This window comes from Argentina silus, assembly GCF_951799395.1.
Source record: "Argentina silus genome assembly, chromosome: Y".
NCBI classification, from domain to species: domain Eukaryota; kingdom Metazoa; phylum Chordata; class Actinopteri; order Argentiniformes; family Argentinidae; genus Argentina; species Argentina silus.
This window is the reverse complement of record NC_139654.1, coordinates 26,116,228-26,142,996: the sequence shown is the minus strand read 5'-3', so window position 1 is coordinate 26,142,996 and position 26,769 is coordinate 26,116,228. Positions and strand designations below refer to the sequence as shown.

The window sequence follows — 26,769 nt, the reverse complement described above, 5'->3', positions numbered from 1 at the left end:
TATTTCGTTTCGAATGGACCAGAAGTGTCCCAATGCATTCCCTTTGCTCAGCCATCGTACATTATTGTACAGTAGTCGGTCATTTGCATTTGCCCCAAATTCTTTCAGAAATTCTCTCAGCAGATGGTGCTGATGGGATGAGGATGCCCTAAGAAAGTTGATGAGTTTCATCATTGTATTCATTTCTTCAGCAATCTCTTCAGACAGACTGGCACACAGAACAGTCTGATGGCTGATACAGTGGTAAGCTATGAGATCAGGGTTGTCTTGTTTCATCCGTGCCACAGCCCCCTTCTCTCTTCCTACCATGGCAGGGGTGGCATCTGTGGTGACTGAGACCACTTGTTTCAGATCAATCTTCCTCTTTTTCAGCATCTCCTTTATCGCCTCATATATGTCCTCTCCTCTTGTGTGTGTCTCAAGTGGTGTCACACACAGCAAGTCCTCACACATCTCTTTCTTCTCTTTGTGAAAAAATCGCACATACACCAAAAGCTGGACATTATCTGTTACATTTGTAGACTCATCAATGGCTAAAGATATGCATACTGCACTCTGAATAGCTGCATCAAGCTGTGCCAGTGCATCATCTGCTAATATTTTAGATTTTCTGGTTGTGGTTGTAGCTGACATTGGGATTTGCTTTATTTTCTCTCACATTTCATCTTTTTGTTTAACGTTATCCTCAAGTAACGTTTCGGCAACGGCGTTCAAACTCTCCTTCACAACTGTCGCGTCACTAAATGTTTTTTTATGTTGTCCCAAAATCCATGCGATCTTTAGTGAGCATTCATTTGCACGTTGCTGGGCTGTAAATGAAGTCGTCATGACTCGGGAAGATCTGTTGTACTGGGCTGTTAGTTCTGTGATTTTGTGTGCCCTCACCTCGGACTGCTGACGATACATCTCCTCAAATGAGCGGTGTTTGGTCTCGTAATGCCGTTTAACATTACCGCTTTTGATTACTGCCATGGTCTCATTACATATGAGACACATGGGTTTGGAACTGGCTGTAGGAAGAATGGACATATATTTCTCCGTCCATTCATCCTTAAAAGATCGGTTTTCTCTATCTACTTTTCTTACTTTCGAGCAAGCCATACTGTCGTCTCCTTCACTACCACATCTCTTTTCCCGTGCGATCGGAAAACAATCCGTTTGATTGGCTCATTTGAGGGATGCTATTGCCGTAATGACTGTATTAGCTGTGCCTGCGGTCTGGGGCTTGCGACCATCGGAAAAAAACATACGATAATTTTTTTTTATTGTAATTCATTTATCAGAAATTCGTCACAGGTCCGAACAGAAACGTCACTGGGTCCGGATCTGGCCCGTGGTCCGCCATTTGGTGATGCCCGTTGGAGAGGAAGAATCTACAGGAGCGTGCTGTCGCTGTGATGTTCGCCACACAGGATAAGTGGTTGTCAAGGATCACCCCAAGGTTCTTGGCTGTATGGGAAGAGGTCACAGTAGAGTTCTCTACTGTGATGGAGAAGTCTTGGAGAGGGCAGGCTTTCCCTGGGAGGAAGAGCAGCTCAGTCTTGTTAAGGTTGAGCTTGAGGTGGTGGGCTGACATCCAAGCGGAAATGTCTGCAAGACACGCAGAGACACGTGTTGCCACCTGTGAGTCAGAAGGGGGGAAAGAGAGAAAGAGTTGGGTGTCATCTGCGTACCTGTGGTAGGAGAAACAGTGTGAGGAAATTACCGAGCCAAGAGATTTGGTATAGAGGGAAAACAGTAAGGGCCCTAGGACAGAGCCCTGGGGGACCTCAGTGGTGAGGGCTTGTGGAGAGGACAGCGATCCTCTGCACGTCACCTGGTAACAGAAGAATGAGAACAGAGGAGAGGAAGGAAGCTCGAGCAGAGTGGAGGGCCTCCGTGACAGCAAGGAGAGCAGTCTCAGTAGAGTGCCCAGCCTTAAAGCCGGATTGGTGAGGGTCAGGGAGGTTGTTCTGAAGGAGGTAGTGAGACAGTTGGTTAGAGACAGCACAAGGGTTTAAGGGTTTTAGATAAGAAGGAGAGAAGGGATACCGGTCTGTAGTTATGGACAGCAGATGGGTCAAGAGTTGGTTTCTTGAGAAGAGGCTTGACTCTGGCTGTCTTGAAGGCCGCTGGGACAGATCCTGTGGATAGACAGGAATTGATTAAGGTGGTAAGGAACAGAAGGTGGTCTTTGGAGATGGATTGGAGAAAGGAGGAGGGGATAGGATTGAGGGGGCAGGTGGTTGCCCACTTGGAATGTGACCAGTTTTAGAACATCATCAGGGGAGAGGGGGGAAAAATCTGATAAACCAGAGACCGGGTGTAGCACAGTGGGTTTGGGAGGAGAGGTAGCAGTGTTGGTGAGAGGTAGAGGGAAAGAGCTGCAAATGTCATCAACCTTCTTTTCAAAGTAGGTGACAAAGTCATCTGCAGACAGGGAGGAGGGGAAGGAGGTGGGTTAAGGAGTGAGGAAAATGGGGAGAACAGTTTCCTTGGGTCAGAGGCAGAGGATTGAATTATTGGAATGGTAGTAAGAAGCTTTAGCAGCTGATGCAGATGAGGTGTAGTTGGGGAGGAGAGAGAGAAAAATTCTAGGTCATCAGGGAGGCCAGTTTTTCTCCATTTCCTCTCAGCTGGAGTCCTATTCTACAAACTTGCAGGGTTTCAGACAGCCAGGGAGCACGTGGAGAGGATTGTGCCGGCCTTGAGGTCTGTGGACAGAGAGAGTTGAAGGATGAGGAAAGAGTGGACAGGAGGGTGGAGGAGGCTGCATCAGTGGATAGAAGGGAGAAGGATTCAACAGAAGGTAGGGTGTATAAGACAGAGGAAGAGAGAGCGGTGAGTGAGTGGATATTGAAGTCACCCAGTAGTGTGAGCGGTGTGCCGTCCTCAGGGAAGAAGCTAAGAAGGACATCCATCTCGTCTAAGGAGTGGCCAAGCTGACCTGGTGGACGATAGATAACAACAATGTGAAGTTTGACAGGGGAGGTGACAGAAACAGCATGAAATTCAAAGGTGGATATGGACAGGTGTGACAGGGGAAGGACATTATGTGACCACTTAGATGAGATGAGGAGTCCTGTTCCTCCCCCTCGACCAGAGAGTTTAGGGGAATGAGAAAAGGAGGAGGCATCAGAGAGGGCTGCCGGAGTAGCTGTGTTTTCTGGTGTAATCCATGTCTCTGAGAGCAAGGAAGTGGAGGGACATGAAGCTGGCATAGGCTGATATAGCCTCTGCTTTCCGGACCACTGACTGGCAGTTCCAAAGTCCTCCCGCGACAGTGAGGTTGTGGTCAGTTGAGCATGGTGGGTAGACTAGATTAGATGGGTTGCGAGTGGGGGTGTAGCGTCTATGTGTCCTCCTGACGGATGAAATAAGGAATGGGGAGGAAGCACATTGTGATATTTGCCGGTATAGAGAGAGAGGGTTTGTGGAAAATACAAGATGTAGGTAGCACTCAGTACACTCAGAGTCGTGAAAAAATGTAATAATAGAATAAAAATACTTAGTAGTTCGATCTTTCTCTCAGGCCTTCCTCAATGGACTCCACAGATTGACTCCTTCGTCTTTGTGTCAAGCGTCTTCGTGTCAGGAGGCTGTCGCACTATGATTGTCACGATAGAAATGTAGATTCTGTGAATGGTGATGACTAGCAGGGTAGCAGTCCCTCCCACCTGATGATCAGTTAACAACCAGACAGGTTTTACCACTCACTCAATCCCAAATGTATTAGTCCTGGAGATTGACAGCAATTGAAGATTGGCAGCAATTCACAGCAATTGGCTTCAAACAGATGGCTTCCAATAGAAACTAGGTTCCTGAACTTAAGGCAGGATAGTCACAGCAAAATACACAAGCTACCAGCACACTGACTTTAAACAAAATTAAACTAACTAACTTAGACTGGAGGACAGGCTTCACCACTCACTCAATCCCAAATATATTAGTATTATCTTGTACTTCTGATAATGATATTGAGATAATTTATCAGGATATCATACAAATATTGGATGAAATAGCAGAAAAACAGATAGAGATGCTGAAAAGCAGTAGTAAAAGTAAACTACAAGCTCCACTCCTTGTTATGGAAGACCGTGTACAAGATAAACCATTAACATTAGCAGAAATTTCACAGATCATAAAAGACGCACCAAAGTCGTTGCTTAATCCCAGAGGATTTATAAATTCGTGGCGCACCGCATGACGACACAGGAGTATGGGTGGAAAAGATGTAAGATATATTTTGAGTACACTCCTGCCCAACATTGGAAACTTTGATAGAATCATGTGTGATGATAATGATGGGCCGATAGAAGACGAAAGAGATTGAGGAAAGAAATATCCGTGGTTGAATAAGGCACATAGACAAGAAAAACATATTGAACAGCTTACTGATTTTTTGAAAGAACATGCTCGTAAAGAGCCTGACATATCACAAGTATTAAACTGTAAACGTAAGCCAAATAAAACAATATGCATAAACAATATGTCATAAAAACATGGAAAGAGGACGCTAAATTAGAGATACTGAAGACACCTTCTTTATCAGTATGTTTTTAAACAGATCTTTAAATGGATCAAGAGTCAGCACAGACCAGTGAAATTATTGAAGAAAATTAGAGAATAAGAAGCAGTTGGATTGTTTGTTACACAGAAACCTAAAATACAAGCTTTACAATTACCACAATTTGTACAGCCTGAGAATGCAGCGCCAACACCACAATACAGGAACGATCAATTTAGACCAAATAATGCATATCCGAGATTCAACTTTAATGGTAGAGGAGGAAGAAGAATATTCAGAAGAGACGTAGATTCTTGTAATTATTGCAACAGAAAAGGACATTGGTTCCGTGATTGTACAATAAGGTTACAAGATTTAGAACGTCAAAAGTATACAGGAGGAAACGATAACGCACCACAAGAAAGGATAAATGCCCCAGTGACAACGTCACCACAGCCTCAACCGACAACACAACAAAACCCCACAGATGGGCAAAATCCCATAAATTTGTTATGGAAATGACGTTCTCAGCCCATAGACATGAAAGAGATCAAATGTATCATCAGTGCTCCACAATTTCACATTTCAGATGAACCATCAGAGATACACATAAACTTAATTGTGTTATCTGGAAAGAGAATTCCATTTTTAGTTGACATGGGAGCGACTCTTTCAAGATCTAAAATGCCCTTTGAGTAATCAAAACGTCCAATCTATTGGAATTAGTGGAATTCTACAAACTGAACCGATGTCCATCCATGCAAATTGATTTAGATGATATTAAACTTCAACATTCTTTTATCGTCAGTAAGACCACACCCATAGCGTTGATGGGCAGAGATCTGTTGACGAAACTCAAAGTATTTTCTGTTTACCAGATGGTATGGAAATTCACATATCGTCAAACAGGGCACATCAATTGTTTTCTAATAGCAATCTAATTTCCCATACTGCTCTAACTACATTATCAGAAACAGACTTTGTGATGAAATTGTTTACTTTGAAAGGGATAAAGAAATTAGCGTCCTGCCATGCAGCGGCTGCCGCCAGGATTGTGAATTTGAAGGCCTTTTTCTGAACATATGCAAGAAATGCCACAGAGTTTTTTCATATCACCACATGGACTTTTACTATAATAGAAAAGTATTTCTAATGATATTGAACCTTTTGTGTGTGCAGTGAGAAATGATTTCAATGATATGGATGCTCTGGTCAATTCTTTCAATCAGCATCTAACCTTGCCGCCAAGCAATGAAGAGCGACATAAGAGTTGTATTATCTGGTCGCATGGTTTGGAGCCAACACATTTTTTTGTAAAAGATTTACAAAATACCTTGAAACCACAAATGTGTACAGATGAGGAAAGGGAAATATCTTTGTGTCCTCCATGCGTATTGAGTGAGGTTCCATCAACACTGTGGGCCCTCTATGCAAATGTGGGCTTATTGAATGTGCCACCATATGAGGCCAAAATTAATACAAACAAATATCCAGTTTACATTAAACGCTATCCATTATCAAAGGAGAAAGAAGAGGGAATTAGACCAGTTATTGAAAGTTTATTACAGCAAGGTGTTAATGTCAAAACGAAATAACCAAATAATACTCCAATAAATCCCATCCTAAAACCTGGAACTAATAAATATCGATTTACACAGGATTTGAGGAAGATTAATGAAGCTGTAATTCCACTTTCACCAATTGTACCTGACACTAATTAAATTTTGACAGCATTTCCTGCAGACTCTAAATGGTATACAGTCGTTGATTTATGCTCAGCCTACTTCTCTATACCAGTTCATGAGAACACACAAGATCTTTTTGCATTCACATATGCAAATGAGCAGTATGTTTGGCATCATCTCCCTATGAAATACGTTGATTCAGCCACGGGATACAGTAAAGCTATAAATGTGCACCTGTCTCAATCATTACCTTGTGGGTCAGCGCTATTGCACTATGTGGATGATATTCTTATAGCCTCATCAACACCTAGCAGAAGGGGGACACAGAGCATCACTGGCCAAACTGCAATTTTGCATGGAATCTGTCAATTATCTGGGATATATTCTGAACAATGGCTGTCGATTTTTATCCCCTGACAGAGTGAAAGCAATCAAAGACATTGAAAGACCACGAACTAAGACTGACATGTTATCGTTTTTGGGATGAGTAAATGATTGCAGAAGCTGGCGCTCTGAGTGTGCAATATATGACACAATCCTGCGCAAAGCAACGCTGAAGGAGGCTCCTGAATCGATCCTGCGGACTGAGGAAATGAAACATGCCTTTCGTCACATCAAACATTTACAGTGCGTTAGTCCAGCATTAGGGCTACCGGATTACAAACTAATGTTTCATCTATATGTGGCTGATAATGGGGATGTTGCTTCAGATGTATTGGCTTAGACACATGGGGATGAGACCAGTTGCATATTTTAGCAACATTTTACCACTCATTGTAAAAGGAATGGCGCCTTGCTGACAAGCTGTTGCAGCTGCAGCAATAATGGTTCACAAACCATTGTCTTGGAACGTCCCATGATATTACATACATCACATACGGTAAATATCATTTTGCAAAATATTACAACACAGCACATGACAAGCCAGAGACGTAGTAATTATGAGCATATTTTGACAGTCAAATTTTGAGTGCCTATCTCTACTGCAACACACACCAACCCTGCACTACATTTAAAAACATGACTGCATGGGATTGAACATGAACAAGATAGTGAAGAGATTACGCATGACTGCATGGAGGTAATTAATTCCACATCCAGCGTGCGAACAGACTTACAACAGACCGCCTTGGAGGACAATGACCTTATTTTTATATTGTGATGGTTCTTCTATGCGACCAAATGACAGAACTATACTCTCAGCGTATGCATTTGTTGATAATGAAGGAAGATGTATCGAGAAATATAGATTACCAGTCTCATCTGTGCAAGCTGCTGAATTGATAGCATTAACTAGACCGTGCATTTATACTAAGGATAAAGCAGTGACTATTTACACCGATTCAAAATATGCTTTTTCAGTAGCACATGATTTTAGTAAAATCTGGGACAATCAAGGTTTTCTAACCACAGCAGGAAAACCAATTTAGCATGCTGAATTAGTCAAAGGCTTACGAGAAGCAATGATGTTGCCATCTTATATTGCTATTGTCAAATGTAAAGGACATTCAAGAATTGATTCAGATATTGCAAGAGTAAATAATTTAGCTGACAAACACGCTCAAGATGCAGCACTTAATGCGTCCTTCCCACCATGGATGAGTGATAACACACTCATTGCCGTACAACAAATGGACCCTCCTTTCACCGTCGATAATCTAATAACTTTTCAAAATCAGGTAGAAGAGTCTGAAGTAACGTTATGGGAAAAGAAAGGGTGCATCAAGGATGACCAAGGTTTGTGGAAAATTAGAGATGAACAAATAGCTTTACCAAAACTAGCTTATGATCCTCTTATCGCATATGTACATGGGGCTACACATGTTGGTTATAAAGGAGTGACAGAGTACATTTCAAAATTGTTCTTTACAGTAGGTTTGGAAAAGCAAGTTAGAGAATTTATCAAAAGATGTTTAACTTGTGTGCAATGTACACTCACCGGCCACTTTATTTGGTACACCTTGCTAGTACCGGGTTGGACCCCCTTTTGCCTTCAGAACTGCCTTAATTCTTTGTGGCATAGATTCAACAAGGTGCTGGAAACATTCCTCAGAGATTTTGGTCCATATTGACATGATAGCATCACGCAGTTGCTGCAGATTTGTCGGCTGCACATCCATGATGCGAATCTCCCATTCCACCACATCCCAAAGGTGCACTCATTGTCATGTTCAAGAAACCAGTTTGAGATGATGTGAGCTTTGTGACATGGCGTGTTATCCTGCTGAAAGTAGCCATCAGAAGATGGGTACACTGTGGTCATAAAGGGATGGACATGGTCAGCAACAATACTCAGGTAGGCTGTGGCGTTTAAACAATGCTCAATTGGTACTAAGGGGCCCAAAGTGTGCCAAGAAAATATCCCCCACACCATTACACTACCACCACCAGCCTGAACCGTTGATACAAGGCAGGATGGATTCATGCTTTCATGTTGTTTACGCCAAATTCTGACCCTACCATCTGAATGTCGCAGCAGAAATCGAGACTCATCAGACCAGGCAACGTTTTTCCAATCTTCTATTGTCCAATTTTGGTGAGCCTGTGCGAATTGTAGCCTCAGTTTCCTGTTCTTAGCTGACAGGAGTGGCACCCGGTGTGGTCCTCTGCTGCTGTAGCCCATCTGCTTCAAGGTTCGACGTGTTGTGCGTTCAGAGATAGTTTTCTGCATACCTTGGTTGTAACAAGTGGTTATTTGAGTTACTGTTGCCTTTCTATCATCTCGAACCAGTCTGGCCATTCTCCTCTGAGCAAACCAGAATATGTTTTATATTTTAGATTCTTCAAAGTAGCCACCTTTTGCTTTGATGATAGCTTTGCACACTCTTGGCAAGGTGTGTCCAAACATTTGACTGGTACTGTATATAGTTGTGTGGTTGGGGTTTGTTATCCCTTCAGACACCCACCTCGAAGCCAAGTCAGCAAGAAGGCACTGTATGTGGTGGCTGTCAAGGTCTGGCACCAAGACAGTTTTAGTGAGATAAAGGCTTCGAGGTGACTAGGAAGTTTGAGGCCTGACACGTCCCTGAAAGGATTCTGGCGCACCCTGTATAAACCTCTCATAGGGAAGCGCATTGCTGATCTACAGTGGAGGATTATTCACGGGGCCATCACTGGTAAACAATCTGCCTGAGTTTGATGCTGGAAGGCGTGCTGGTTTGTGTTGACTGCTGAATTTTGAGTATGTGATTGAGTCGTGATTGACTTGTTGGTTTTATCTTGTAAATGTTTATATAGCATGTAATTGTGATAACACAGTTCTGCCTCCAATTCTTCCCCTCCAATCTGCGACAAGATGCCATTTTAAAAGGCGTTTCCTTCCCAGTATAGATACTCACAGTGTGACGTTTCACAGCTCTCTACTGGGATACGGAAGCGGGGTTTCCAATGCGTTTTCTAATCGTCTTTTAATTATGATGCAGGTGATTGATGGTGATGACTGCTAACTATTTTGATTTTAAAGCTTCCGGCACGAGTGCCTATGGAGCAGGTAAGGGAGGCGGGCAGTAGCGAAATTGAACCAATTACCGTGAACAACATGGTTGAGTTACAGATGACGGATTCTCAGTATGTTTTAATAATCAGAAGGCAGTATGAGCATTCAGACACGGCCTATGGGTTGCTGTGATTGTCTACTAGTGAATTACATCGTAAAATGAAAATATGAATTTATTTAAAAATGTTTGAGAGTTGTCTGGCTAACTGATCCTGCTTACAAGAACAGTCCCCTGTATTCTCAATGTGTCACAACAACAAAAAAACACAGTCTATAATACCGGCTTTATTCTGAAGAGGCATTTTATGTTTGATAAAACAGATTAGGACATAGCGTACAAGTGTACCAAGACTAAATAAACAGTTAAGACAAAACACACAGTTCAACTTCAATATGTACACTTTCAGAGACATTTATATATGAGCAGTATGAAGGCAAAGACCAAAACGTATTTTCTGAGATGTTGAACAACAACCTGAACTGTAGTTTCTGCCAACAGTACAAAAATATTGCTCTTCGCCATTTGACCCATTGCGTGTGTTAAATGTGCTTCATCATACTAGGTCAATATTTGATGGTCGCTGTACTTGTTGATATCAGCTGTACATAGAGATCAAACACTTAAATTCCTGCTGATGGATTGCACAAGGTACAACCCTAAATGCTCAAGAGTATTGGCATCAGGCAAAACTAAATAACAGTATAAGAATGTTGTTGCAATATATTGATTTACAATAACTTGAACAGAGCCAAAACAAACATCTTTTTTTCCAGGTACAAGCACAACAGTGCACAGATCATCATAGTAACTCCTCTACATGCTCAACCTGGACAAGTGTGCTGAATTCCAAATCGGCTCCAAGCCACTCCTGTAGATCGAAGAAGACAGGACACATCCACTATAAGTAGGATGACAATTGTTCCACCTTGCCCTCTGATAGGCTGGGTGGAATTTCCACCAGATTACCTGTACATCTAACCCTCCAAGATCCTCAAGAGTGGCTAAGGGGGCAATTTGGGGAGAAGGGTAAGGAATCAGGAATCTATACCTAAACTCCAAATCAACCCCTTGCCCCTACCACCTATGCACTTATGTAACCTGTGAGAATTTAATAGGTTTAAGGAATATGGAGAAAATTCCAACTGGTCTGGTCCATCAGAGGGCAAGACGCAGCTAACTAGCATATTGATGAAACCTATCGATTACTCTTGGATCTATACGTCTCGGGGGTAGGGGCTGATGGCTAAGAGGTAAAACTGTCAGTGGTCACTTGGTGACCAAAACTCACTATAGTCATCCTGCACAAACATTAATGTCAACATAATAAATTAACATGTCATCTACAGGACGAGTCATTTGCCAAACTGTAGGAACTGAAATTCATGCACAACCTGGGGAAATCAAGAGTGACAAAGCTTTTTGGGAAACTTACCCCTGATAGAATACATGCCAGGGTGTTCACTTCGTTTGTGTTTGTAATATTGACAGTTTGGATTTTGAACAGGAGGGGGGATATCTTAGAATACATTAGCGATGGTGGCATGTGAGGGTGCATTTGATACAGGTCAAAGGGGCTAGGAGAAGACTTTGCCTAAATAATAATCAATTACTAACATCTAATCCCTATGCACTTGTGTAGATCTGAGAGGGCTGGATAGATGTGAGCTCTATGGTGGAAATTACACCCACCTATCAGAGAGGACAAGATTCCACCTATCCAATCCTCTGAGCTGCACAAGTGCCTAGGGGGTAGGGGCTGGGGTTTGATTAAAGGGGTTGCCCACATTGTGAATCAACAGGAGTAAATTGTTAATGGAACAGACCACGTACGCCCCAACACAAAACCTCCATAACTTAAAAAGCAAAAAAACAGTTGTCTTCCTTCTTTTATATACACTCACAAACACTTTCTTAGGAACACCTGTACACCTTCTCATGGTGGAGGTGGTGTAATGGTGTGGGGAATGTTTTCTTGGCACATTTTGGGCCCGTTAATACCAATCAATCATCGCTTGAATGTCACACCCTATTTGAGTATTGTTGCTGACCATGTGCATCCCTTCATGGCCACATTTACCCATCTTCTCATGGCTACTTCCAGCATGATAATGCACCATGTCACAAAGCAAAAGTCATCAAACTGGTTTCATGAACATGACAATGAGTTCAGTGTTCTTCAGTGGCCTTCCTTAGTCACCGGATTTGAATCCAACAGAACACCTTTGGGATGTGGTAGAACGGGAGATTCACAGCTTGAAAGTGCACCTGAAAAATCTGTAGGAATTGCGTGATGCAATCTTATCATGGACCAGAATCTCAAAAGAAATGTTTTCAACAAGTTGTGGAATCAATGCCATGAAGAATTGAGGCTGTTTTGAGAGGCCCTACCCAGTATTAGTATAGTGTTCCTAATAAAGTGCTCAGTGAGATTATATATATATATATATATATATATATATATATATATATATATATATATATATATATATATATATATATATATATACACACACACACACACACAGTGGGGGAAATAATTCTTTGATCCCCTGCTGATTTTGTTAGTTTGCCCGATTACAAAGAGCGGTCTATAATTTTTATGGTACTTTCATTTTAACAAATAGAGACAGAATATCAACAAAGAAGTCCAGAAAAAACACATTATATAAAGTTATAAATTCATTTGCATTTGATCGAAGGAAATAAGTATTTGATCCCCAAGCAAAACATGACTTAGTACTTGGTGGAGAAACCCTTGCTGGCAAGCACAGAAGTCAGACGTTTCTTATAGTTGGTCACCAGGTTTGCACACATCTCAGGAGGGATTTTGGTCCACTCCTCTTTACAGATCCTCTCCAAATCCTGAAGGTTTCAAGGCTTTTGCTTGGCAACTCGAAGCTTCAGCTCCCTCCACAAATTTTCTATAGGATTAAGGTCTGGAGACTAGCTAGGCCACTCCATGACCTTAGTGTGCTTCTTCTTGAGCCACTCCTTTGTTGCCTTGGCTGTATGTTTTGGGTCATTGTCATGCTGGAAGACCCATCCACGACCCATCCTCAGTGCTCTGGCTGAGGGAAGGAGGTTCTCGTCCAAGATCTCATGGTACATGGCCCCATCCATTGGCCCCTCAATGCAGTGAAGTCGTCCTGTACCCTTAGCAGAGAAACAACCCCAAAGCATAATGTTTCCACCTCCGTGTTTGACGGTGGGGATGGTGTTCTTGGGATTGTAGCATTCATCATTTCTCTCCCTCCAAACACGAAGAGTCGAATTTATGCCAAAGAGTTCAATTTTGGTCTCATCTGACCACATCACCTTCTCTGAATCATTTAGGTGTTCATTGGCAAACTTCAGATGGGCCTGTACATGTGCCTTCTTGAGCAGGGGGACCTTGCGGGCACTGCAGGATTTCAATCCGTTACGGTGTAGTGTGTTACCAATGGTTTTCTTGGTGACTATGGTCCCAGCTGCCTTGAGATCATTACCAAGCTCCTCCTGTGTAGTTCTGGGCTGATCCCTCACCCTTCTCATGATCATCCTTACCCCACGAGGCAAGATCTTGCATGGAGCTCCAGGCCGAGGGTGATTGATGGTTATTTTGTATTTCTTCCATTTTCTAATAATTGCACCAACAGTTGTCTCCTTCTCACCAAGCTTCTTGCTGATGGTCTTGTAGCCCATTCCAGCCTTGTGCAGGTCTACAACTTACCCTGATGTCCTTTGAATGTTCTTTGGTCTTGCCCATGGTGGTGGAGAGGTTGGAATGGAAGAGATTGATTCTATTGACAGGTGTCTTTTATACCCATAACAAGCAGAGATTAGGAGTACTTTTCCTAAAGTGACAGGACTAATCTGTGTGCCTCTTGGGCATATAACCGGTCTGTATGAGCCAGAATTCTTGCTGGTTTGTAGGGGATCAAATACTTATTTCCTTCGATCAAATGCAAATTAATTTATAACTTTATATAATGTGTTTTTTCTGGACTTCTTTGTTGATATTCTGTCTCTATTTGTTAAACTAAAAGTACCATAACAATTATAGACCGCTCATTTCTTTGTAATCGGGCAAACTAACAAAATCAGCAGGGGATCAAATAATTATTTCCCCCACTATATATATATATATATATATATATATATATATATATGCGCGCCTGTGTCAATCAACATGAATTACAATTAAAACACTTGTGAATGGAATATTTTGTCAAAAATGATATATTTATAGAATTTACATCGAATCCCTTGAATGTTTACAATCACTAGAACAAGATGGCTGCCGTCCCGTCCCATCCCAGTGCCCAGGCAACCTTTCCCAGACTCCTCTGCTCCAGTCTGTTTATTTTCTCCATAGCAGGGCCACAGCTTTGCAGATACCCACGTCATTGTAGTTGAAGTAGCAGAGACCAGCGAAGGTGACAGTTGACAGGAGGAAGAGACCGGCATTGGCAATCTTGATCTTTGTGTCTCCGTGAACGTAGTCTGTTAACACTTGTCCAATACCCCTGTAGGGAAAATAAAACAAGTCTGAGACTCGATGTAAAGACACTGTATCCTAACTAGATGTTGGTCAAATTCACCAGATGGATAAGCGACGCCCAGCCCAGATGGATAAGCGACGCCCATTACATTACGGTTCGCCATCACTCCCCATTGATGGAAGTGACTTAGTGAGACTTCACCAAGGCTATTTCCTGAAACACAGATTAACCTGTGTATGCCCAGCATTCTTAGGCTTCAACCAATGACGGTGACACCAAATGACAACTGAGCATTTGGTGGTTTTGGTAAAAAAAATGCCTTGAGGATATCCAAGCGCCCCCAAAACTAATACCTATGGGTTTGAACACCCCACATGACAGGGATTTGTGTACTCCACCTGCCATGAACATGCAGTCTGTGGGGGGAGTGATTGTAGACCACACCACAGCATACAGTTGGCAGGGGTTTAATACCCCCACACTGCCGCTGCAGTGGGGTACACTTCAATGCCACCGGCGCAACGAACACACACTGTGAAGTGCTGCCAAAAGCCACCACAAGGTGGCGAGAAGTAAGAAGAGCTGTGAAGGATGTATGAAAAGAGAATGGTTTGCCTCATCAGATATTAGCAAAATCAAGTTTCTTATAGCAGCTCATGAATTGCAGATCACGCATTCTCACAGTGCAGAGAAACCAGGAAATGTTTCAGCGCAGTCTTACATAAATAAGCGCAAGTCGGCTTTAATAATGTAACAGAATGTAGTAAGGAATTTTAAGAAAAGTAGCCTACAGTTATAGGGTGCAAACAACCACATTTTCAGCAAGGGCAGCCTTCTCGTTCACACAATGTAATAATAATAATGCTGCATTTATTTTGTACAGCGCTTTTTGAGGGATCGTTTGAAGGGGGAGAGTGTGCTGGATAAATTGTCATGCTTTTTGTTTGTTAATCAGAAACGATCAAGAAAAAGATTACCCTCCCCCATCAGTATATCCTTAGATTAAACGTTCAACTCCTGGCTGGCTGGGGAAGTTTCAACAATAAACAATTACAAAAACACATTTCTCTCCAGTCACTCTGGCACTAACCATCCGCAGACATTTTACGATAGTGGACATGTATTCCCCTTGGTTTCGCTAATTCCATATTGCTGCAAATACAAACAGCCTTTTGGACTTGCAATGACTACTGAATACCAGAGGCTCTCAAAACACAAATTAATACAAATGCGATTTACACAAATCATCAATATAGGCTAGAGCAGACCTGGGCAAACTACGGCCCGCGGGCCACATCCGGCCCTTTGTACGTCCCTGTCCGGCCCGCGTGAGGCCAATCATAAATTATAGGGATGCACCGAAAATTCAGCCACCGAAAATGGCCCAAAAGTGCATTTTCGCTTTTCGGCCGAAATACCTAAATCACCGAAACAACACGGCCGAAACACAATTGTAATGACGCAATTAAAAAGCGCAGCCAGCACACGGTTATCTGGATAAGAGCCAACATGTCTGCGGTGTTGACTTATTTCAATATCTCGGAGAAAGACCCACGGATAGCGATTTGCAAAACATGCAATGCTGAAATTTCAAGAGGGGGTGTATCTGCAAAGAGTTTCTCCACGTCGGGTTTAATTTATCACCTGAAATCCAAACATCCCGATTGCCATTCTAAATATGAGAAGAATGCGGCGCAGAAAAGAAAAGTCAATCCGAGCACGCCCACTCCGTCTGTAGCAGACGTTTTTGAAAAGGCAAGAAAGTTTTCCAGTGATGGGGCCAAGGCAAAAGGCATAACACAAAAAAATTATGGAATTTATTGCCTTAGATCAGTGGTTGCCAACCCATCGATCGCGATCGACGGGTTGATCTTTGAAACATTCCCTGTAGATCCCGAAAATAATAATTATTATAATATAATATTATTTATTACACGGCTCTTCTTAATGCTGTAGATTAGAACGTTCCATTCACTTGAATGGGCCTTCCAAACGTTCGGCGGTCAATTATTTTCGTATAACAGACCGTTGCTAATAATAATTGACCGCTGTCTGTCTGTCAATACTATGAATGGTAACAAATAAATAATAATAATTTATATGAGGTTAGTACACAGTCATAGCCATAAATGCAATGGTTCTAATAATTGACAATCTTTTCTTTCGGTGTTTCGGTTTTCGGTTTTCGGCCTTGGTTTCCTCATTTTTGGTTTTCGGTTTCGGCCAAGAATTTTCATTTCGGTGCATCCCTAATAAATTACAACATAAATTAGACAAATATCTGTGTCGTGTTTTATTTTGAAATTTGAAATTTTATTTAGAAAAGCGTTACGTTTGTATTACTTACGTATGGACGTATGTGCGTGCGTGAGCTGTGAGTGAAGGTGAACAGCGACAAGTGACGCTAGCCAAGTTACCCTCAAGATGTCGGCTCACGCTAAGAAAAGAAAAATTGATAACGAATGCCGTGTTTTCAACAAGACATGGACTGCCAAGTATTTCTTTACAGAAATTAAAGGTAAAGCCGTGTGCTTAATCTGTGGTACACAGGTCGCTGTGTTAAAGGATTATAATTGGAATCGCCACTACACGACCAAGCATGAGGATAAATACAGAAATCTGTCTGATGAAGAGCGTGCGCGGGAGTCTGATGCGTTGCTAGCAAAACTGCAAACCCAACAAGGACTTTTTACGAAACTTCACACCCCCAGAGATGCAGCCGTCAGGACAAGTTATGTAATTTCTCACAAAATCGCCAGAAAAAGTAAGGCGTTTTCTGACGGAGAGTTTATTAAGGAGTGCTTATTGGACTCTGTTGCGCTGATGTGCCCGGAGAAAAAGGGCGCATTTGAGAACGTGTCACTCTCCCGACGCACTGTAACGAGGCGGGTTGAGGACATCGCTGGAAACTTGGAGCTTCAGCTGAAGAACAGAGCGGCCGACTTTGACTGTTTTTCTCTGGCTTTGGATGAGAGCTGCGATGTACGTGACACCGCCCAGCTACTCATCTTCTTACGTGGGATAACTGCAGACTTTCAAATCACGGAGGAGTTGGCAGCCATGCAGTCAATGAAAGGGACAACCACTGGTAATGACTTGTTCACAGAGGTAAATGCATGTTTGGACATGTTAGGACTGAAATGGGACAAGCTGGCAGGTGTGACAACAGACGGTTGTCCAAATCTGACGGGGAAAAATGTTGGACTTTTAAAGAGAATGCAGGATAAAGTGACAGAAATGAACCCTGTGCAGAAATTGACATTTTTGCATTGTATTATACATCAGGAAGTGTTATGTAAGACAGTGTTAAAAATGAACCATGTTGTTGATGCTGTAACTAAAACAGTTAACTTCATCCGAGCGAGAGCATTAAATCACAGACAATTTGTTGCATTTTTGGAGGAAAATGAGATTGAACATGGTGACATAAGCTATCACTGCACTGTCAGGTGGCTCAGCCTTGGCAAAGTACTGAAAAGTGTCTGGGACCTGAGAGACCAGATTCAGGATTTCTGTGTTAAGAAAGGACATGACATCCCAGAGCTTTCAGATAAAGACTGGGTGGCAGACCTCGGATTCGCTGTGGATGTGACTGCACTAATGAACGAACTAAATGTCAAACTGCAGTGCAAGGGCCTTTTTGTGCATGAGATGTACAGTGCAGTGAAGGCTTTCATGAGAAAGTTGCAGCTTATCTCAAGCCAAGTGAAGGACAACATTCTGACCCACTTGCCAACACTAAAGGAAGCCAAAAGATCAGCCGATCACCTCCACAAGTACTCAACCATGTTAGAAGCACTGCATGCAGAGTTTTCGAGGCGATTTCAAGATTTCAAAACTCTTGAGAGTGAAATGCACATGGTTTCTTCTCCCTTCAACTGCAGTGTGGATAATGCACCAAGTGATGTTCAGATGGAACTCATTGACCTGCAGTCTGACACACTTCTGGCAGAGCACTTCAGGTCAGTCTCACTGCTGGACTTTTACTCCTCCCTCAAAGAGGAGAACTTTCCACACCTGAGGAGGCATGCTCAGAGGATTCTAGTCCTCTTTGGATCTACCTATGTATGTGAACAGACATTCTCAGTGATGAAGTTCAACAAATCCAAACACAGATCCTCTATCACTGATGACCACCTCTCAGCTGTCCTTCGCATAGCCACCTCAGACATTCAGCCAGATTTCAATGCCCTTGTTCAAGCCCAGAACAGACTGGATTATTCTCACTGAAGAGGTAAAATGAGGTGGAAAACATTACAAGTTATTGTTTGTTGTATTGCTGTATTTCTATAAACTTGTTAAGTTGTTTGTTGTTTTTCATTGTTTGTGGAGATTAACAAGTTAAAAATAAATTGCACTGATTCAATAATTGTTTTTGTTTTCTTATTTGACTTATACACCACAATTTCACATTGCCTAATATAAATATTTTCAAAATATATAATTTAGTGCATTTTACAATGGAAGAAAGTTGAGCAGAATTAAGTTCAAGTTATCGTTGGTGTGGCCCTCTGACACAATTCAGGTTTCTCATGTGGCCCCTTGTAAAAATTAATTGCCCACCCCTGGGCTAGAGGGTCCATCCAACTGCAGCCATTTATTTTCTCCAAAATATGTAGAGGGGAAAGGAGACGCGCAGGCAACGAGCATGGTGTTATTTCTCTTACAGCATATTGGATGACTTGTCATTCATATTCCATTCACCCAGCTCGATGTAACAGCCTAAACCGATATCTACATACTCAGCATGGGCATGATACTCAAATTTACCTACCCTATACCCATCATGAGGTTGCTACAACCTAGCCAACAAATTAAAGTTTATAATGCAAGTGCACAGGAGGAGAGTAACTTGAAGTAATCAAGGTGACAGTGACATATTCAATAACATCCTGCACACTCTTGCATCCCCCTCCCATTCTCTTACAATCATTGTAATGGAAAAGATTACCCTCCCCCATCAATATAACATCAGCCGTTACTTTGACTGAAGTCTGTAAATAGTGAGATCTGAGGGAAACAAATCTGTTACAATGACACAGGTCTGTTTGCTACAGTTGAGAACAACTATCACCAGTTGGCTAAATCTCGATTTTCGTTAAAACATGGAGCAAATAAAAATAATGTAATCTTGTTTTGTGCAAACTTATTTTTTTATCATAATGCCATTGCCTTCTTCGGAGGTTGTTCAAGATTAGGGAGGGCGATAATTTTTGTTATGAGCATGGCGTTATTTCTATTACAGCATATTGGATGACTGTCATTGATATTCCATTCACCCAGCTCGATGTAACATTGATAGGTTTCGGCTTCACTTTGCTGGTTGTATTATTCCTTCTCACGAAATATACTTGCTACGTCCCTTCCCCCAATAATTCTATTCAAATGCATTTGAGCAGAGTGGGAGTGAGTAAGTGTTAAACACTCTTTGCTTTGGGGGGGGCCTTGTGTCATTTACCTGAGACCCGGTCATTTCATGCTTTTCACTCACACTAACCACTACGTTATTCTCCCATCAAAAGTCACCAGTATTGTGGATACGGGCAGTAAAACAGTGAAAATATAATTTGTTTTATTCTCGTCATTGCACATGGCATGTAAACATTTGTTATTGATTCATGAAAGTTCTCATTTCAATCGTGAAATTCTGCCAGAGCAGAACATTTGACATGAACTGTGCTCTTTGCTTTGTGACTGTATCCATATAGCCTACTGCTGAAATGCACAGAATCAACTGAGAAACATTATATCCAAATTGAAACAACTCATAAGCTACTCTTCACATAAGAGGCAATGTTTGTAAACACACTGTAAACATATCCATCATGCTCAACGATGCCTCCTGGTGGTTGTTTTGACGAGGTGAATGACCTGAAAAATTAACTCACCAGTGGTGTCCTGACATCATCACACTGGCGGTCCAGCTCTAAACTTCTGCCAACTGTCACGACACTACCCCACCTCCTCAATCATCTGAGCAAAACCTTTTTTTAAACCATCGGCTAAAATTATACAAATTATTCCGTAGCATCTCTTTAAGACAGGTAAATCTGATTGTAAACAAGAATTTGCCGTCAATGTAAAATGTTTACAAGAACATGTTCAAACGACCTAGTTATTCTGAATGCTAAGAACAAAACTATTTGGGTCTGGTAGGTAGGAGATGGAGGTGGTTAACCCCCATGCACTACATCAGATGTGACACTCCCAATGATCCAAGCTGATATCTAATGAGACTTAATTCGACATGTTTCCACTATGAGGGTGACAGCTTTGAGTACTTCTACCAGCATATACTCTAATGGCCATGAAACAAGATCTGCCAGATACAGTTTGGACACACCTTCTCATTCAATGGTTTTTCTTTATTTTTATTATTTTCGACATTGTAGATTAATATTGAAGACATCAAAACTATGAAGGAACACATGGAATTATGTAATAAACAAAAAAGTGTTAAACAAACCAGAATATGTTTTATATTTAAAATTCTTCAAAGTAGCCACCTTTTGCTTTGATGACAGCTTTGCACAATCTTGGCAAGGTGTGTCCAAACTTTTGACTGGTACTGTATGTCAGGTATAGTGTAGGGCTAAGTAGGCTTATTGTATGATGTTATGCCTATGTTGATTATTGATGTACAGTATGGCCAAGAAGACAATTTTCATGTTTTTCATTTTCATGAATTGAATTAAACAAAACTAAACACCAGTGTTGTCTCACCAGTGTCCATGCAAAGTGAGGGCAGCAGCTAGGGAGTAATCAACAGCAGGGCAAGGGTAGAAGTAGGCCGCGGGCCCCATGGCTAGCAGCACGATACTCAGGACACGCTCTCCTGTCCAGTGGAGTGACGCCGCTGTGGGGGGAGGGGGGTTGAGGGAGAGACATCAAGAAACACCACATTATTAGAATTGATCTACATTCAATAATCATACATCAACATGGAAGACTACCCTCTCAGGCAGCCTTTCTCAACTCCTGGGGATGCACAGGACTGCACATTTCTTCTGCTTACTTGCTCTAACTTATCTGATTCAACTAATCAACAGCTTGCTGAGTAGTTGATTAGTAGAGTCGGGTGTGCTAGAGACTAAAGCTGAGAAACACTACTCTAGCAGGTGATCAATCACTAACATATCTCGTGCTTTAACAATTAAGTATCAACCATTTTGTGGCAGATGGTTATTGGCGGTGGATTTATTGACATACAATTGACTTTGAAATGTAAAAGTTCACACTGAAAATCAAAAACTTGCGCCTTGCGCAAGCCAACTTAGCTTCAATATAATAGTAATGTTGATGTTACTAAGAGCCAACAGTATCCAATAAACGTAGTGCTCTACCTGACTGTGAACCTCGTCACTAACCTGCCACTTGGGGCACCATTTCCATACCAACCACTATGGAACAGTGGGGATGTCACTAAAGCAGCATTTGACTTCAAACCCCTCTCTCCTTCTCTCAGGACATACCCCCATGACACAGCTTTGAAGAGTTCATTTCAGGATATTAGACAGGGGAAAGAAGACAGTATGATCTTACAAAGATTTGTAGGCAGCTACAGTACTGTCTGTACTTTAAACTTTGATAACTTCAATGGATTATTAACTCAATCTGTAGTTTTCTAGATTGGAAGTACAATTATAAACCACATACAATGTTCTGTGTGTTCTGTTGAGATTCTGGGAGAAACATGAAACTGTGATTGTGAAAAAAACAAAACTGTATTGTCCTGTTAACATTAGGCTAGCCAAAATATGCTTAGCAGGCACTGCCTTTAATATGAATAACATTGCAACTTATTTCTATACAATCCATGGAGGTATCGTGGGTAAAGTAGATTTCCACAACAACTCTGTTATATGAAAGCCACAAAGAGACGAACCGTAGCGAGACGGGGGTGCGTGGATCCTGGCTGTTAACGGGTAGGACCGGTCATGGTCCTGTTTCTGTGGAGCCAGGGGTCGGGCGAGAAGAGAGCTACGGAAGAACAGATCTGCAGGGAGACGATAGGAGAGAAATTAGACATGATACTAATACAATCATCTATGTTTATCATAAAGATAGATTATTGTATTGTTCAGAATCTATTGTTAAGTTAATGAGTAGAATACCACATGGCCTAACATTTAGCATACACAAAGGTTATACACACTTTAAAATAACACAAGTAGATATTTACACTGTAGATTTTTCCACATAGCTTTCAAATATTTAAAATAATTTCAAACAAACGATAGTGCCACATTGCAAGGATGTTACTAATAAACTAGAGGGTGTGTCTGTTTGTTCCTCAGAAATAGAGAGACTACTAACATAAGATAACACCGAATATGCTGGTCAAGGGGTATTCAATTTGAATCTGAATGAGTTTATTTGTAATTCTGTACGGAGTTCATAAAGTGCCGGTTTTTGTTTATTTGCCCTGTATTTAGGATGGCTCAACGTGTTGGCTACACCCAGCCTCTCATTATAGACATGAGGATCAAGAGGTAATGTAAGGTAACTGTTACATGTTATGCGCAACAACTGTACAGATTAAGTAAAGTTTCCATAAATGGGATTGCTTCACGTAGGTTGGGTTGACTGATAAATAGGCATCGATTATTTATATTGGACACAAGCCATACCGAATGTTAAAATGTTCAAGACCTACCTATACAATGGCATGCATTGCTCGATATTTGCTATCGAACTTTAATATTTGAGGTGTCCTGAATAAATTATGTTTCGGACTAGTGACAGACAGTTTGATGTTACAGTAAGCTACAACAGGTCGTGCAACACTTGGATCTTTTTGCGGTGGAACCATGGTATTTCGCGTGCTTTCGAGGATGGTGTCACATCTCCGACCAAGCTTTACTTTACTGCTACCTACAAAGGTTGATAGTCATTTGAGCAATGTTTTTAACTTTAGCTTTATAAAGTCGGCTTGCCAAAAAATATGACTAATGTATCGTTTGACAAACTCGACTTGTTTAGTAAGCGGTATGTCCAGCGCTGCCTTTTAAAACATCACAAGTAGGACTAGTTCGATTATTTTTTGCTAAATAATCATACACTTGCTAGTTATCCAAGGTTAACTAGCAAGCTAGCTGTGACTTTTGAGTAGTTAGCTTTCTGAGCCCTGCCTCTCCTTTACAACCAATCGGACTAAACAATATAATGTTCCAACGGGCAAAAATCGATGACTGCCGAAAACTGCCAAGCGAAACAAATACACTAGTTCAAATAACCAATATCTAGAAACAAAAAACACCTACGTTTGACACCTCTGTGGTAGACAGAACCTATCCTGACGATGGCCGCCATGATGATCAACCAACCAAGGTCACAAAGTCTACCCGGATACAGTTCTTGGATCGTCCGCTGTCGGCATATATCCGACTGGGGTGCAGAAATGGCTCGGGTTGCGTTCGGGGTGCTCAGATGCTGTGCGCGTCTTTTCATTTTTTTGATATTAATTAATAATCAGAATTATGAGCGCATGTCTATATAATGGATTTTTTCGGGTGCAATTTAGCTAATATGCGTTTGTATTTATGGATCGAGCTAGCTTTATGTAATGTAGAGAGTCACTACAGTATTTATCCAATTAAACATTAGGCCATAAGCGCTGTTCAACCATAAGCATCTGTTCAACTCGATCATTAAAATCAAATCACTTAAATCCCCCCAAATAACAAGCTCCAGGCAGGAATCAAACCCTGTGCCTCACGCGTGAATGAGCATCGCTATCATGCCACGCAGACGACGTTAGAGAGGGAGGCAACAAGTGTATATGATGATCTGTCACGGTGTGTGTAATATGTGTATAGCTCGGCTATACATAATCATCGACCTATAGGTGTCGCTATTGTTATTAAGAGTGAGCGCACCTGCTGATAGAGTTCAGTTATAGTTGTACCTGCTTGGTGAGCAGAGGTAAATAAAGAGCTAGCACAGCTTGCATAAAGATACAACTTTACGAAGTCTTATTTGTACTACAAGAAGAAACATTACATGGTACCAGGACACGGGTGTTGTTTGTCAAGCGCCAGAAGGGACACAGTAAATTTAAGAAATGGATGCTATGAAACCACCAGGTCCGTTGAGTTTGACGGGAAACGTGGATGCTAACTGGAGGACTTTCAAACAGCGATTTCTGCTGTATATCCAGCGGTTGGAGTGGAAAGACGGCATGATGACAGGAAAATAACCATTGCCGGCACCGAAGCGCTAGAAGTCTTCAACACTTTTGTGTTTGCTCAGGTAGAGGACAAAGATAATTTTGAAGAGGTCTTAAAGAAATTCGACGAGCACTGCATGTCGAAGAAAAATGAAACCTATGAACGATATGTATTTCGCATGCGTATGTAGCATCAAGGGGAGTCATTTGATAGTTTCCTCACAGACCTCAAGATAAAAGCTAAATCATGCAATTTTACTGAACATAGAGACTCTATGATTCGGTTCGAGTCTTTGGAATTAATGACAAAAAGATTAGGGAAACGCTATTGAGGGAAATGGAACTCACATTGCAGCAGTAAAGATATGCCAGGGTAGTGAGCTAGCGAGGCAGCATGTGAAGACGTTTGACCAAAACGCACATGGAGCAGCCAGTCACGTTGGCGAGGCAGTGGATGCCATTTCAGTAAGAGGAAAGCACCCTGCAAGGTTCAAATACAAGGATAATGACGTGTTCAGTTGCAAGCGGTGTGGTGATGAGCATAAACCAAGGCAGTGTCCTGCTTATGGAAAAACATGTTCAAAATGCAAGAGATAACACCATTATGCGAAAATGTGTTTCTCCAAGGATACAAAGAAGGCACACAAGGTACACACAGTTAATGACACAGGTGACAGTGATGACTTCAGTGATTCATTCTTCATCAGTATGGTGTCCAGGGAGGAAGAAGAAAATGTGCATCCCACAGAGATTGCAGACACTGGTCGAACTGTGAGTACAAAGGATACAGACAAATGGATTGCACCACTTGTGGTCAATGGGACACTGGTTCCATTACAGCTTGACACAGGGGCAAAGGCCAATTTAATAAACAGAAATGATGTCAAAGCACTAAGAGAGAAGCCTAAGATGATCAGAAACACAGTTCCACTTGGAGCATATAATAAACTGCCCATAGAAACGAAAGGAGCGTGCAGACTGAAAGTGACTGTGAAAGGAAAGCTGCACAATGTGCTGTTTGTGGTGGTTCCTAACGGACAATCATTTCTAGGAGACAAAGCGTGTGAGGACCTGGGATTGGTCTAGAGCAGGGGTGCCCAATACGTCGATTACGATCGACCGGTCGATCGCGTGACGTAATTATATATATTTTTTTACGACAGACATTTGTGCTTCAGCACGGTACGAGGCAATTGAGCCAGTGTGAGTGCGCCACTTGATTGACATACAATGCGGCCAGTCTGAGATCGCTTCTCTTCTACGGGTCACGTGTCACCATGCATTCGTGGTTAAACGCGCTACCTACTGCAAAACTCCAGCGAGCTAAGTGACCTAGTTAGCCTTCCAATTTATATATACTCAAGAAGGGATATAAAAATGAGTGGGGGAGCTGGACCAAGTAAGAAGCCAAAAACTTACCACTTCCATGCGGAATGGGAGGAGGACTTTTTTTTCACCATGTCTCATATATATATATACAGTGGGGGAAATAATTATTTGATCCCCTGCTGATTTTGTTAGTTTGCCCGATTACAAAGAAATGAGCGGTCTATAATTTTTATGGTACTTTTATTTTAACAAATAGAGACAGAATATCAACAAAGAAGTCCAGAAAAAACACATTATATAAAGTTATAAATTCATTTGCATTTGATCGAAGGAAATAAGTATTTGATCCCCAAGCAAAACATGACTTGGTACTTGGTGGAGAAACCCTTGCTGGCAAGCACAGAAGTCAGATGTTTCTTATAGTTGGTCACCAGGTTTGCACACATCTCAGGAGGGATTTTGGTCCACTCCTCTTTACAGATCCTCTCCAAATCCTGAAGGTTTCAAGGCTTTTGCTTGGCAACTCGAAGCTTCATCTCCCTCCACAAATTTTCGATAGGATTAAGGTCTGGAGACAAGCTAGGCCACTCCATGACCTTAGTGTGCTTCTTCTTGAGCCACTCCTTTGTTGCCTTGGCTGTATGTTTTGGGTCATTGTCATGCTGGAAGACCCATCCACGACCCATCCTCAGTGCTCTGGCTGAGGGAAGGAGGTTCTCGTCCAAGATCTTACGGTACATGGCCCCGTCCATTGGCCCCTCAATGCAGTGAAGTCGTCCTGTACCCTTAGCAGAGAAACAACCCCAAAGCATAATGTTTCCACCTCCGTGTTTGACGGTGGGGATGGTGTTCTTGGGATTGTAGCATTCAGCATTTCTCTCCCTCCAAACACGAAGAGTCAAATTTATGCCAAAGAGTTCAATTTTGGTCTCATCTGACCACATCACCTTCTCCCAAGCCTTCTCTGAATCATTTAGGTGTTCATTGGCAAACTTCAGATGGGCCTGTACATGTGCCTTCCTGAGCAGGGGGACCTTGCGGGCACTGCAGGATTTCAATCCGTTACGGTGTAGTGTGTTACCAATGGTTTTCTTGGTGACTGTGGTCCCAGCTGCCTTGAGAT

The 26,769-nt window shown here is 41.9% G+C and overlaps 1 protein-coding gene across 1 annotated transcript; it reads right to left on the bottom strand.

The window, feature by feature from the left end:
* Positions 1-9,700: 9,700 nt before the first annotated feature.
* On the bottom strand, positions 9,701-23,481 carry LOC310823875 (succinate dehydrogenase [ubiquinone] cytochrome b small subunit B, mitochondrial-like). The gene is made up of 4 exons (XM_083696761.1): positions 23,413-23,481; positions 22,035-22,145; positions 20,873-21,005; positions 9,701-14,173 (listed from the first exon to the last, which is right to left on the bottom strand). The coding sequence occupies exons 1-4, from the start codon at positions 23,459-23,461 to the stop codon at positions 14,008-14,010; spliced, it is 459 nt and encodes a 152-aa protein (XP_083552887.1). The 5' UTR covers positions 23,462-23,481; the 3' UTR covers positions 9,701-14,007.
* Between the last annotated feature and the right edge of the window lie 3,288 nt (positions 23,482-26,769).

Coding starts and splice junctions, on each gene's coding strand:
- LOC310823875 (XM_083696761.1), bottom strand. CDS start 23,461: ATGGCGGCCATCGTCAGGATAGGTTCTGTCTACCACAGAGGTGTCAAA. Junction 22,146..23,412: donor CTACCACAGAGGTGTCAAAC/GTAGGTGTTTTT, acceptor GTCTCCCTGCAG/ATCTGTTCTTCCGTAGCTCT. Junction 14,174..20,872: donor CTCACTTTGCATGGACACTG/GTGAGACAACAC, acceptor TTTTCCCTACAG/GGGTATTGGACAAGTGTTAA.